Here is a 14,726-nt window from a genome sequence, read left to right as displayed (position 1 = left end):
CGTCCACTTCTTGTTTTTGGATGACGAATGTCTAACTAAATCGATTTGTTGTCTATCAAGGACATCAATTTATTGATTTTACATAACTCTCTTTCTCCCCTTTCCAAAATCCTTAAGGATGCAAGAACTCCAAATGCGCAATGTTTAACCTCGATAATGTTTTGTAAACCATTTACGATAATTAGATTTAATACACAAAGTGTTCTCTAAGGAAATTTGAGAAGTGCACTTTACTTTCAAAAAGAAGGAATATCGAGTGTTGTTGTATGTGAATTAGTGACGAAACACAATTTCGTGGATTCTTGAATTCGTGGTTTTAAGGTTTTCAATATACGCATCATTTGGATTCTTCTGTTTGTTATGAACCACATTTCGTGGACTACCCACGAAAACACGAAAATTGATACCGCACGAATAATAGTACATATAATCATGTACGTCAGTGAATTTAAAAAGAACTTTATTATAATAGGTGATTTATAATTAGTTTCATATGCCAATCTTTAAACATTGAATTTTACGATATGTATTTACTCAATGCGCTCTTATGAGAAAAAAAGGTATCCTAAGCTTCGGTTTTCAACATAAAAATTTAACTATTATTTTCGATCATATTTTAAATTTTGGTTATCTTCCATTTTGTCTCGAATTTCTTTTTATACAAGGATAGATAGGTTTTTTTGTATTTCTTCTTTGGTAAAGTGCCTCAAATAAAAACATATTTTATCCAGTACTTGTGGTGCCGTGCTATTTATCAAGTACATTTTACCACATATAACATAGTAGATTAATTTTAATGGATTAATGGGATGATATCTTAGTTCTAAATATTGTGTAATATGTGATTCTAAAGTAAAAAAAAATAAATAAAACTAACGGAATGCACAGTAAGGAAATTTTTCAGCCAACTTGTACCAAATATCTTGCCCTTTCTTTCAGTATCATCCTTTCTTATCATCAATAAGCTTTCTGTTGACAAGTTGAGTACAATGATCAAGCACAAAATTCATGTCACGCATTCTTTTGGTATTTACTGTTAAAATGCGCTGTGCTAATTATACTCAACATGAATCAGAAATTGCGATTTCAATAATGCAGGAGTTATGATGCATATGTCAACTTATTTCTGTATGACTACAAGAAACATAGATAAATATATATGAGGCTTTTAAAATCCAACTTCAGAAGCACTGAAAGTCCTCAATTAATCATCGTTATTTTTTTCTATTTTGGTTAATGAAACAAACCTTTATAATCAGACAACGAATAATCAAGGAATCCAAGATTCTAGCGGAAATCCAGGGATAAAGATATTAAAGATGATTTTGAAACGTTTTTTCTACTAAATACGAAGAACCTATACATAACTGTATTTAGGTGAACTGTCTTTTTTAGGGTAACAACGATTTGTAATGCTTTTTGCGTCGGGATTTTGAGTATGGGAATAGAAGTATAAAGAGTTGAAAAATTATAGGTTTAAATGATTTTATATTATTATAATAATCTTGAATTGAGGGATTCCTGAAGATTTTTCGCATTTTTTAGGATCCACATACCACTACGGAAGGAAGTAGCAAGTGTCGTGGTAAGACTGGAGAGCCTCTTTTACAGCTGTGCGTATAGATGTTAAATATTTTTTTAAGTGTTTTGGTGGTTCATTTTGCAGATTCGGCTATGTGGAGTTGTTTGTCTCAATTGGGTCGAAGTTTTCGTATTCTTGACAGAAAACAATCGCGAGTTTATGTAGTAAATGTTATTTAACACAATACCCAGTATCAGCCAAGAAGAAATGGTTTGCGTTGCTAATTATTTATGACTTACTATCCCTTTCTTTCATTCTTTCACGGCCTTTCGTTTGTGTTTCTTAAATCAATTTAAAAACCGCGGCTACATTTGCGCTTCGTACGATTATAAAATCCTGAAGTATGTATTGTCTTTAAATTTCACCCAAATTTTATTGAGGATCTCCTACACCTCTTGATAAAGCATTAAATGCATTACAATTACAACGACTGGATTAATAAAAGAAAATTAAAAATAATATTCAGAGTAAATGAATATAAACGTGAAAGATTATGCATTATGATTATGATAGTATACATATTACATGAAAAGCTATAAACGTTATATGCCTCAATATCGTCCAGTGGTAAAAGCTAATAAAGTATGTTACATAGTGTAAAAACACTGCATTTTCCCTCTCTAAACTACAATTTTACTTGACGTTCAATTCAAACGCCTGGGGTTCTGTGTTCGAGGACTTTCGTCCGAACCTCCTTGGTACAAAATACGCCAGAAGTATGCCAACTGCGAGAATACATGCTATGCATCCTAAGATTCCAACAATAATCTTCAAAGTGAGCCATTTATCTAGAATGAAAAATAAACAATGCGCAGACATTTTAAAGTGATGTTTCATACTTCCGTTTTCACAATGTTGTTCATTATGTCTTCGTCGATGATACCTTCCAAAACGTGATGACAAAACTTTTGTCTTTATGAGCTTGCAAACACTGGTATTCTTGCTTGAAAAAATAACAACTGAAGTTAGAATAAACTCTATGTACCACATTTTTTCAACTTACCACTATTGGTACTCAAAAATGAGGTCAAATGAATGACCGAAGCTTTTTTGTAAGTATTTTATATGATGTTCATCATGCCCTGTTAAATTTGCTTTATTTTTTTTTTTTCATGAACTAAAAACATTTTGTTTTGATGTCTATTCAGTTGCAATAAATCTCTAAGTAATTGTGTCGGGTCAACCAGCAAAATGCGTTTGTTTGTTTGTTCAAATGTGTTTCTCTTCGTTTGTTAAGTTTACAATTTCCAAACAAATCTTTATACAGTTTCTTCATTCAGAATAAAACATCTACTGTACCTTTACATGTTAATCCATTCGTCGCTAGTTCGAAGTAATCATGACACTCACAAACGAACGAACCCTCGGTATTTTTGCAGACATGTTCACATCCATTTAAGCTCTGAAAGCACTCGTCAATATCTGAAAACCAAATGCATTTATAAAACAAGTACCAGACAACACCAGTTTTTTTTCAAATAAGGAAAACGAGAAAATTAAAAATTAAACGGAATTGAATCAACAAATTTGATATTTCAGATAAAACTTGAAATTTGAGGAGTTGGTACTTACAAAGATAAACTTTAGAAGATTAGTACATTGTGTATTATAGAAATAAAAACATCAGACATTCAGAAACTTCAACTGTGTTTTCTTTATGAATCGCAAATGGTAATAGTTCTAACGTAAGTTAAAAAGAAAAGAAGGTCTTACCGACACAGGCAGACATATGTTCAGTACCGGAATTATTTGTGGTGAATCCACGAGGACAACTAACGCAATGCTTCCGGTTCCACAGTTCTTGATAACTCCCTATTGGACATGACATACAGGTCAATCCATCTAGATCTTGTACTGTCCCAGGTTCACATTCTATGAAAGGGAATTGCAAATATAAAAAAGATTGGATCATACATAAGCATCTATTATATAGTTAATTTTACACAAGCATTGCAAACTCCGAGAAAACTTATTACTGCTGAATAAGAAATACATTTCATAAAAGTCAATGTAAGATTAAGGCAAGTTCGTTAGTACCGATAAACAGTTTTTTACAAAAATATGAAAGGTGATTTTAATAAACATTCGCCTGAGAAACACACTATATTGCATTCTTTTGATTACCGCTATATTCCTGGTTCCCTTGATTACTCTTTCAAAGACAATGCAGTCATATTTCAACATTTGAATATGTGTAAGACTACACTGCAATACTTTAAAGGTCGGTCGAAACTAAAATTAGGGCCAATCTGAGAATCTGACCGACCTAATTGCCCTTGCGTGTTTTAAAATCCTTTGTGTTTAATCGATGTTTCGCTGTTTACTGTGTTTTAAGTCTTTCAATATTACGTTAACTCTGGTTATATTCTGTTACTGACTTCGTACTCAATTACCTATGATATCAACAGTGGTGACAGAAGAGGTTAGCCTTGCTACTAAGTTCTCAGCTGCACATTTATAAGCCCCGTTGATTCTTTTTTTTTAGACAAGAAAAGCTCCCTGTCCGTTTCATTTTTCATTTTCGTATCATTGCAAAACCATATTATACCAGGAGGAGGGTCACCTGTCACGTTACAAACCAACAACAAATCAGAACCAGCAAAAGCAGTGACATTTGCAGTAGTGTTGTGAAGGTAGGTGCAGTTGAACAAAACATTGTTTTATTTCCAAAATTACTGAGATCCTCTATAATGCCATGACATGTCATGTCTGGTGAATTTCTGTTACAGTGTAAGATGAGTTCAGGTTTAGCTGAAGATATCTGTCCTCAATGGTTTTGTGAGATTCCTGTTGGACTCAGAATTATCTAGTGAGTCGTCAGACAACAAATCATTCATGACAAAAAACGAGTAAAGTATACAATCAGAAAACGCAAAACATTGTGATCGATTAAAATAAACTGAAGTTTCATTTTCCATTGCATTGAACCAATGTACTATAAGAGGCAGGTGTTCAGCCTGATTTAAACTCCTGTTAGAAGCTTCACTGGCTTCTTTTTCAACAGTTTCAATTTCAATGTACATGGGATCACTAGTGAATGTATCTTTGACTCCTTCAAGAATTGAATTGAGTTCCTCTTCAGAAATGTTGAACTCATTAAAGGCATATTCCAAGCTAACCCCAGCATTTTCAAGGGTCATATTACTCACATTGAAATTTGCCGTTGTATTTTCATTTTCATTGTTTTGGTGTAGATGATTTAACATCTCAACTGTACCGTTTGTCATATCGAGTAGAACTTGAATAGACGTCATTAAGAAGGAATGTACATTTTGAAACATTTCACAATTTTGACGAAACAACAATACACGGTTTTCGTATTCGACAGTTTCTGGATCATCACCGTTTGTTTGATCTGTTTTCGTAAATACTGAATCATCCAAGTACATAGAAGAATTAGTAGAAACAGCGTCAATGTCTCTTTTATAAACACCAAAGATATTGTGCAACTGGTGCAAAGCAATAAATGAAATATCCCGTCTTTTGCGCTTTCCAAATATATTCTTTACTGCATTCAAAAGACTTTTCACGGTTGATTTTGCAATGTTCCACATACTCGTTAATGGATGGCGAAAATCAAACCAGAACCGTATTGTTGTCCATCCTAGACTGAAAGCTTGTACATCACAAAATACTTCTATCATTGCTTTATCATGAACAGAAATTTCAACTTCAAATCCACAATTTCTAACATCAATAAGACTTTGTAAACCATATTTTAGGATCAAACCAAATACGTAAAGCGCTATTTCTAAGGTTTTCTTGACAAGTTCAATTGCACCTTTTGCGATTTCAAATCCAATCTTTATAACCTCTAGTCCAGTTTTCGCAACTTCAATTAATCCTTCGGCGACTTTTAGAATTACCCTTGCTGCTTCTACAACTGTCTGTGCTAATGTCAGAGTTACTTTGGCAGCATCAAATATAAGCATGGGAATACGAACAAATATTTTGACTGCTTCAAGAGCTGCATAGGTAATGGCTCGTATAACACGACACAGAACATTTGCGGCCAAACATAATATATCTGGTATTTTGAACATGCATCTTTTGAAACGACAACAAGGAAAAAATCCAAACCATCCCGATTTACACTTTCGACACCTTATGCCAGGAATACATTTCGGTGAGCAATTTCTTAATCGACACAATTTATCAACGTCTTTCTGTGCTTTCCGTAATTTGTCTAAAGCATGCTCAAAAGGACCCTTGGCCTCCTCGAGTTTATCTTTCGCTTGCTCTAGATTTTCAATTGCGCGGTCAAACTTAGAGTTACATCCTCTTAAATATTCCTGTGCATCAGTTAGCTTATCCTGTGCTTTTGTTAGAACATGTTGTGCTGCTGATAGTCCATCTTGTGCGACAGTCAATCTCTCATTAGCGCTTGTCCCGATTTTCCGCAGCAATAAACGCAATCCATCTAGGTAACTACCGTTGAAATCTGAATGTTGTTCTATTTTACTATTCTCGGATGCTGCCAACAGTCGTCCTCGAAGTTTGAACACTAATTTTTACCATTGTTCTCTAATCTCTGCAGAAGCTTCTATTTTTGCGAGAAAGACATTCCAAATATTTCCTTCCACTGATAAATAAAGTCCTATATTGTTGATTAACATATCTGCTGTTGCTGTAGCCAGTCCAAGAAAATTTGCCCGTGCCTGACAATGTAAAACAAATTTATCACCAGTTCCGACCGCAAGGCTCATAAATGTATTCGTATTGATGTACAGGAATTGATAAAGTCGTATTGGAAATGCATTGTGTAGGCTCATTCTGATCGCATTTTCACCTTGCATAAGTGAGTAAACCTTTTTGAACTTATTGCATTGACCAAGAGCGTTAACGGAATAGACTAATTCGACCTCCCACACTGAAAATTCTAACCCAAATATAGTTATGTGAGAGGAAAACCGAAACCCAATGCCAGTTAGTTGTTTAAGCAATAACATTATCTTTTCTTGTATTTTCTTAAGCATCAGTCCAAATTTTTGTTCTATTCTAGCCATTTCGTATCCGACAATCTGGGTATTGTAAGCAGTGGAGGCTGTCTGTAAACTTGGATAAAACAAAAATTATGGTTTTCTCAAAGAGAAAATCAAACAAACAATATAGATTCATATTTGATGGCGTTATTATTAAGTTGTTGATTCTTTTCCGTTTCTCTTGAACAAATTACCATTGAATCGTATCAAAAATATATGGAACAAATAGATAATGGTATACCTCAACGTCTAAAGTTGGGATTCGTGAATGAGCACGGGTTTATCCCTGCTATATATACACTAAAGAAATCAATAGCACATAACACAGAATTCAACAGTATATATGATTTTCTTGAACAAAGAAAAGACATTTGACCGTGTATGGCAGGATGGTCTCTTATTCAAACTTTGGTATTCTGGAATTGTCGGCAAATTTTGGAAAGTAGTCCATCGATCCATCAAAACCGGAACGGCACATGTTCAGTTAAATATGCGCACAAGTCAAATCTTCCGAATTCAATAAAGTGTTGGTCAAGGTCGGGTCATGCCCGCGTTTATAAACGATCTCAAAGATCATTTTCTGGAAATTTGTTGTGGTATTACTAGTAAAATAGCATCCTTACATATACCTTCAATACTATTCGTGGACGATACAACGTTATACACGTCGGTTTTGCAGAGCAAATCACACTTCCACACATTAACAACTATTTTATATACGTTTAAGCCAAATTGTAACCGGTGATTTTTGTGAATTCTTCATTGACTTGTGATCTGAAAAAAACTCTCGCAAAAGATTGCATATAAGCGTTCCTGGCGTCGAATTAAAAAAAATGAAGCATGAAATTAATCGTAAATTATGACGTCACAATGCTAGTTTAGGTTGTGACGTCATTGCTTACGATCAACTTTACACTTTTTGTGAAATCGACGCCTGGAGTGCTTTATTGAGGATTCTTACTTTCTACATAAAACTCTTTCAATACAATGGAAGCAGTTTGCTAGTACACGCAGAGAACCCAGTTGTTACTATACCATCCACAACAGCCTAACTGAACATCAACTTCTTCGGCTAGCGTCAACGAATCCGCAAATGAACGAAAAATGTTAATTCTATTGAGAGCTACTGCAATCAAGGAGGTGCAATGTACATTATGTAGCATACATACAAAAGACATTATAAAGTACCTACTACAGTACTGTAAATATCTACTGGAAGAACGACTCAGAACTATTTATGCAATAGATGATTTATTAGATATGATGGAAATAAAGACAATCAATCATTCAATCAATTATAGCATTTTCTATGAATTTTCTCACTAAAGAGACAAAAAAATTACTATCTTTAGCTGTGCAAGATTTCCTTATCTCATCACAATAGTAAATAAAGAGATTGTGAACGACGTGTGTTTGAAAATTTAATTAAGTTACTAATTTTAACGAGAATACCTATTCATTGATTATTTCATGTAGATTGATTATTCAGTGGTTTTTTTAATGTACGGTCGGACTGGTGAGGCCAAGGGCATGGCATACAGCTCTTCGAGATGTTGGCTCCCTATCCGTCCGAAACGTTCAATATAAAAATCGTTTATATATATATATTTTTTGTTGCTTGGGGAAAATTTGCTCATGAAAGAACCTTGGCAGAGTGGTCCTGTTTTCTTACTATGTCTGCAAAGAAGTTGTGTTTTCGCCACGCGGGGATGTATGTCGAACGAAAATGAAAAGCTGACAGAAAACGAGAATAACTTTTAGTCTTCTTACTTTCTAAACATGATTATCGGACTCAATCACAAGTCAATGGACCACTCTGCATTACATATACAAGCTATTTTTGAAGATTCATTAATTTCTTCAGGCACGTATATACATTTTCCATGCACCTTAATGGAGATTGAGAACCAAACACAAATAAATCATTCTAAATCTATTTAGCGCTAACCTGACGAGAAAACGTTTGTTATATTCGTATCTAAACTAGAGTTTTTATAAAAATAAACGTTTAAAAAATGAAATTTTTGTGCCATGTCTCCTTTAAGTTTTACACTTTATTTGTCCAAATATACACAGTGATCAAATATATTTCCTAATCATTTCTGTTGAATATTATTTATATTTTCATCTTTTTATTTTATTTAATCAATTAATGAGACTTTTGGTCATTTAAGATTACTCAAACTTACTTTACCTTTTTTGTCTAATACGGTTTCAAATCATTTATCCTTAAAAATAGAAATAATTACCAAAAGTAGTAAAATACATTTTTCCACTTTCAATAATATATCAGTTGTTTACATAAATTATTGGAAAGACAATTAATCAAGTACTAAATAATTCAAACGTACTTAGTCTCTTGTTAAAGATTAAATTTTATTTATTATCACAGATGTTTCTTTCTTTCGTTTAAATTTACAAATATGTCAAGACTTCATCAATCTACTAAAGCTAAAATGCTATTTTATTTATTTTTAATTTTACTTACTAGACCCTTTTGTGGTAAGTTAATGAGCATGCCCAATATATACTTTCGCGCGGTAGAGCTTGGGTAGTGTACACGGAAGTGTATGTTGAGCATGCTCTACGCATGACCATCAGCGATCCCGCAGTTAATTAAAAAGGGTCTATTATAAAGTATTTTACTTTTACTGGATTACATTTTGAAGCAACATATAATTTACACCTGGTCGTGACGTATCACTAGCCACTTTGATGCGTAATGGTCAGCTGTTCAATATGGTTCAATTTAATTCAAAACAATTAACGGGAAAGCACACTTGACGTGAGAAAAAAGAATCGAACACTCAAGCAAAAATTGGAAATCTCATATACCAAAGGGTAAGATTTGGTCGTTCTCCAACGAGGCTCTGCAGATTTTCATATCTTGCACTCGCAATGAGATATTTGGGAAATCGAATTACAAATTCATTTTCATTTAAAGTTAAAATAATAATTTACTGAAATAAAAATGTTCAACATAATATAACATATTTCTATTTATTCATTCAGATATGAAAATTAATTCGATCTTAAAGGGTGAAGTTTATTTCTTTTGAGAATTATTGAAAACAAATACCGTAAGTCTTTACACTCTCAAAAGAGAAACAACGGAATTTATTTCTTGATTTCTAATGATAAAAACTTATAAATGAATATGAAAGTTACTTGTATTATAAACATGATTATCACACAAATGTCAATTTATTCATTGTAATATCAGTAGCTGTTCGGTCAACAATTTACTTGGAACGCAACCTTAACTTGTCTTGGTACCAGTTAAACTTTAAGCTTACGAAGAATCTTCACTTAATAGATATTGCATATCAGGAATACAAACATTCCTGAATCTTTTTGTATAATTGCTAAATTATAATATTAGTCTTCTTTAATTCTCTTAGCTGAATCTTTTGTAGGGATAATAATGAATAATAATGATGATCAACTTGTCAATTGCAAGGTTCTTTCTCGATCATGTTTTTGAAGGTAATCGAAAAATGCACAACAATCAACAAATCAACAATAACTCCATCAATAGTGTTCCAACAACTTTGAACCAATATGATGCTGTAGATCGTATTCAAAACGCATTCCATCACACTCAATTGTGATAACAAGATATATATAACAAAACTGTGTGTTCTGAGGTAATTTAAAAAAACAAAAAATTCCGATAAAGGTGCCTGGAAGTTGAAAATATTCTTCGATCGCTGTTTGTTGCCTTATTCATAAATAAAGCTGAATAACTTAAAGTAGTAGAAGATTGTACACATGGAAAAATGACAAGTACATTTTAAAAAGTAGTACAAAAATTAATTATCTATATGGAAGATTGCAATGCATGAAAAAACACGCAAGTTACAATTAACTAATGTAACAAACGCATGTATTTCTTTCAATGGAAAAACAGACAAACTTACACTCAGTCCAGTTAACTCTTGCATGTTTCTGTTTATACCGTCATTATGCTGACAATTAAATTGTACATCTCAGTAACACCAGCATGGTGTTTGTAAGCGAACACCCGGAAGAAGCGTTGTTCCTGTTTGCCCAGGCACGCGCACGTAATCTGCATTTTGCAGGTTTATAAGTAATATGTAATTTTGATTCGAATATATGGTACGATTCGATTATTTCCCCAAGTACATCACATCATATTAATTTAAATTTTCGGTGTTTTACCTAATTCAAGCTTCTTATAAATCGACATTTTAAAGTGGGAAAATAAGTTACAAGATACACATATTGTGAAAAGTTACATAACAGTTTTAAATTTAAAAACAAAATGAATAATTTAAAACTGAACGTGATTTCTCGACAGCTAAATAAAAATGTAAACTTTTCATTTTAGCAATGAGTGTTTTGCGCCTAATCTTTACACTGACAAGTGGCTATAACTGATGCTATTTGTTAATAAAAAAAAGCAACCATATGGTCTTATATGATGAAGTAGAAAAAAAAAGAAAAATAGTTAAATAAGCCCTTGCTTACATCATTCTCGCCAAGATTTTCAAACTTGGTAGAGACATAAGCATAAACATGAGATAAACTGTGTTTCCCCTACAATGTTTTTGAGCTTTGGGCGACTGTGGCCACCCGAAGAGGACAAATACGATGCATGATACATGCATTAGTGTTGCATACCCTAACTTTAACATCTGGTTAAGGTGTGCAAAAAAAGTAAACTTTGCTATCAAAAAGGTAAAATATATTATTATTGTCTAGAATGTTGTTTTGTCAATAAATATACGCCAAAAATATGTAATATCGGAACTGCTCATTCATTTTTATTAACATCAATTCCCAAAATATTACGTGTCCATTCAGTCACTTGCTCAGAAAGGAAGAATCTCACGAATCTCTATCGAACAAAGTTTTTTGTTTTACAATAAAGGACAGAAATAAAAATGTGAAGCTATACATAAAATTTGGAGCAGTTTTCTATGTCATGGATGGGGACGTCTGTTTCAGTGGCTCTGAGATCTATGCATTATCTGTGTGTTTTAGATAAATAAAATGCTTTTTAGTACAAATGCTGTTCAATTGGAAACCAATAAAAACCTTAATTTTGCACTTCTCTGTATTCAACACGAATTTCGATCACAGACTGACAATTATTATTAAACTAGATTATGTGTGAAAGAATAATCCAGGGAACCAAGTTTATAGCGGTAATCAAAAGAATGTAATCAAGGGACAAAGACTAGACATGGAAAACAGACATACACAACAAAGAACATAAAGTAACTAAAATCATACATACAAAGTAACAAAAGTAAATGAGCAATAGTGGTTTGCATTATAAGGTCACAGAGGTCACACATGGACAGGTACAATGTCTCATTGAAGGTTATTACTGTTTGATTTCATACATGATAATGCACCATGGCACGTGGCGTCTGCTACCGAGTATGTATGTAACTGATTTTTACGGAAAATAACGTTAAATTTTTCATTAAATATAAATTTAATGTTCTTCACGCTATTGAAATGAATGAAAACAGCTGATACAAATCGTAATGTTACATGTGTTTGTTTACATGATTAAAGTTGGCAGTAATTTACAAACCATGCCCAATAAGTCGCGTGCTGCTCATATAACAATCGAAAATCGACCACAATTGTGGTCTCAAGCCTATTAAGCACGTCATATTAGAATGTCAAATAAAAATATGGGAATAAATTGAATTCGCTTTAAAAAGTGTCTTCAAATGCGAATGATTTTTGCTATGATTGTTAACATTTTCATGCCTTGTAACCATTTTAATATAAAGGTTTGAAATTATGATTTGTCATTTATGAAATTATAAAAACTATCTGGCACATTTATTGCATATCTAAGATCAGGTTAATCTTCACATTAATCATATAAGGCCAATAATTGTGGTTCTTTGATGTGTTAACTTCTCCATACAAATCTTTCAAATTCACTGCAGGGTGTTTATTACTTACCCTTGGTTTATGACTTAATGTGTGAAGAACTCAAATGCTTAGCTACAGAAACAATCATTTGCTTGGGAAAAAGTGATAATTCAAATTCTCAGAAAGGAAACGGTATATCTAAATTTTAAGGTAAAGACTAAACGAAGGTGTTAGTTGCTTTACAGGGAAATGCTAGAATGCAAATATTACAAAACCTTATTACAACTGCATACATTTATCGGTATATAACAAGGAACAATCGCAAAAGGTATATAGTCAAATTCAGACCATGCGTTATCTCCGTGTGGTGATAGACAGAGAGAAAATGATATAGGGCATCTAATCGGACATGATACCCCGCCACGTTTCAAATGTTTTGGGGTTAAAAATCTTAAAACGGCCATGACGTGTATTTAATAATAATCTTATCAACCTAAATATACACTTTGGTCGGTATTTTATAATACGCAATAATATACAAAGTTTAAAAAGACCCTTTAATATCTTCAAAAGTTAAAATCTGAAAAATCTGTCAGGGGCGGACAGACGGGCATGAAACTTTTTGTGGAGGGTAACAAATATCTCGCCACTTCGTGTGGCAAGGTGTTAAACAACAAAAGTGTATAAAAGCAGGCACATACAGAAAACATACACCACGAACGTATAGAAAGTAGAATGGAGTAAAACATCTCAAAACGGCTATACACTGTGTTCCCAAATAAGGACTTGTTTTCCTTGTTTAAGCCGATTAATATTTCCAAAAATATATTTAAGCCTCAGAGAAGGACAACTCAGAGACATTTCATCCAAACACATGGTTAAAACAAATGAAATAATGTCGAACAACATGTACATTGTAAACAACAGAAGAAATACCATTACACGTAAAAACTGAAATTGTAATGAAAATAAGACTTACTGGTAATGTCATGAGCAAAGAGTAATCAAGGGAACCAAGGTTATGGTGGTAATCAAAAGAATGCAATCCAGGGACAAAGACCAGACATGGAAAACAGACATACACAACAAAGAACATAAAGTAACTAAAATCATACATACAAAGTAACAAAGGCAAATGAGCAACTCGGACTCCACTAAAAACTGGGAGCATGGACCAGGTGCACCGATAGGGTAAGCGTCCTCTGCTTTTCTAGAAACACCAGCCGAGTTGCTCATAAAAAGTCAAGTCCGGAAAAACGAGGAAAGAAAAACCATGACCCGTTGAATAAATCAGTTTTCATGGTGCAAATGGATACATCATAACGATCTACGAGTTCATGAGGACGACTATAAAACTTCTGTAGTGATGACTTCAATCTTGTAGCAACATAACCCTGTTCCAGAAGCCTATTTTTAGAGTTCTAGCGCGATACAAAAAGTCTGCGTAGTTTCGGTAAGCTCTGGCATAACGTATGAGTTGTGGTATGAACACTCCATAGGCAGGTGCTGAAGGGATGTTGCCACAGATGAAAGGAAAGTGGACAATTTTGAACGAAAAGTCATCACGTTTGTAGTAAAGTTTGGTAAATAGTTTTCCTTTACCATCGATTTCTAAGTGTAGGTCAAGATATGAGGCTGACCTCACAGTGTCTGTAGTATCCTTTATCTCAAGTTCTTTGGGGTAGATGCAATGTATCAAATCCCCGAACTTAGGATTGTTTAAAGATAATACGTCATCTATATAGCGGAAACTGAGATTAAAGGATCTAGCCAAACGATATGCTTTCTTTCGGGTCAGACCAGCTATAAAGTCAGCCTCATAAGAGTGAAGGAATAGGTCAGCAAGTAAGAGAGCACAATTTGTTCCCATTGGAATGCCGACCGTTTGTTGAAAAACACGTCCACCACACTGGACAAATAGGTTGTCGATTAAAAATTCCAACATTTTGTAAACATCTTCCTCTGTATATTTGGAAGATGATTTGGAATTATTACTTACAAAGTATGAGGAATCTCTACCACAAACTATATATTTGTATCTAGGTGAACCATCTTTTTTGGAAAAAACAACGATGTATAATGTTTTTAAGTCGGGATTTTAACTATGGGGAATAGAAGTATACAGTGTTAAAAAATCATAGGTTTTAATGCTATTATATTCAGATAATAGTCTTGAACTGATTGTCTCCAAAAGATCTTTCGAATTTTTCAGGATCCATGTGGTGGTAGGACTGCAGACCCTCTTTGACAGTTGTGAGTATAGAAGTTAAAAGTTTTGAAAGAGGTTTGGTGGTACATTT

At 33.4% G+C, this 14,726-nt stretch overlaps 1 protein-coding gene and 1 pseudogene across 1 annotated transcript; both read right to left on the bottom strand.

Moving 5' to 3' along the window:
- Nucleotides 1-2,019: 2,019 nt before the first annotated feature.
- On the bottom strand, nucleotides 2,020-10,561 carry LOC148614148 (mucin-like protein). The gene is made up of 4 exons (XM_088588004.1): nucleotides 10,485-10,561; nucleotides 3,296-3,454; nucleotides 2,882-3,004; nucleotides 2,020-2,370 (listed from the first exon to the last, which is right to left on the bottom strand). Exons 2-4 carry the CDS (start codon nucleotides 3,408-3,410, stop codon nucleotides 2,216-2,218), a joined length of 393 nt encoding a protein of 130 aa, XP_088444130.1. The 5' UTR covers nucleotides 3,411-3,454; nucleotides 10,485-10,561; the 3' UTR covers nucleotides 2,020-2,215.
- LOC148614149 (uncharacterized) lies at nucleotides 4,018-5,625 on the bottom strand (annotated as a pseudogene).
- Nucleotides 10,562-14,726: the final 4,165 nt, after the last annotated feature.

The sequence above is a fragment of the Perna viridis genome, chromosome 6 (assembly GCF_037379345.1).
Source record: "Perna viridis isolate PV_CMFRI_1.1 ecotype Kerala chromosome 6, ASM3737934v1, whole genome shotgun sequence".
NCBI lineage: Eukaryota > Metazoa > Mollusca > Bivalvia > Mytilida > Mytilidae > Perna > Perna viridis.
Note: the sequence above shows the minus strand (reverse complement) of the source record. Positions and strands in the feature narration are given on the sequence as shown.

Bases quoted from the DNA above. Each gene is read 5' to 3' on its own strand.
- LOC148614148 (XM_088588004.1), bottom strand. From the start codon at position 3,410: ATGTCATGTCCAATAGGGAGTTATCAAGAACTGTGGAACCGGAAGCAT. The intron at 3,005-3,295 runs GTAAGACCTTCT...TTTGGTTTTCAG, and splicing joins ACATATGTCTGCCTGTGTCG to ATATTGACGAGTGCTTTCAG. The intron at 2,371-2,881 runs GTACAGTAGATG...TTTTCATTCTAG, and splicing joins GAATGGATTAACATGTAAAG to ATAAATGGCTCACTTTGAAG.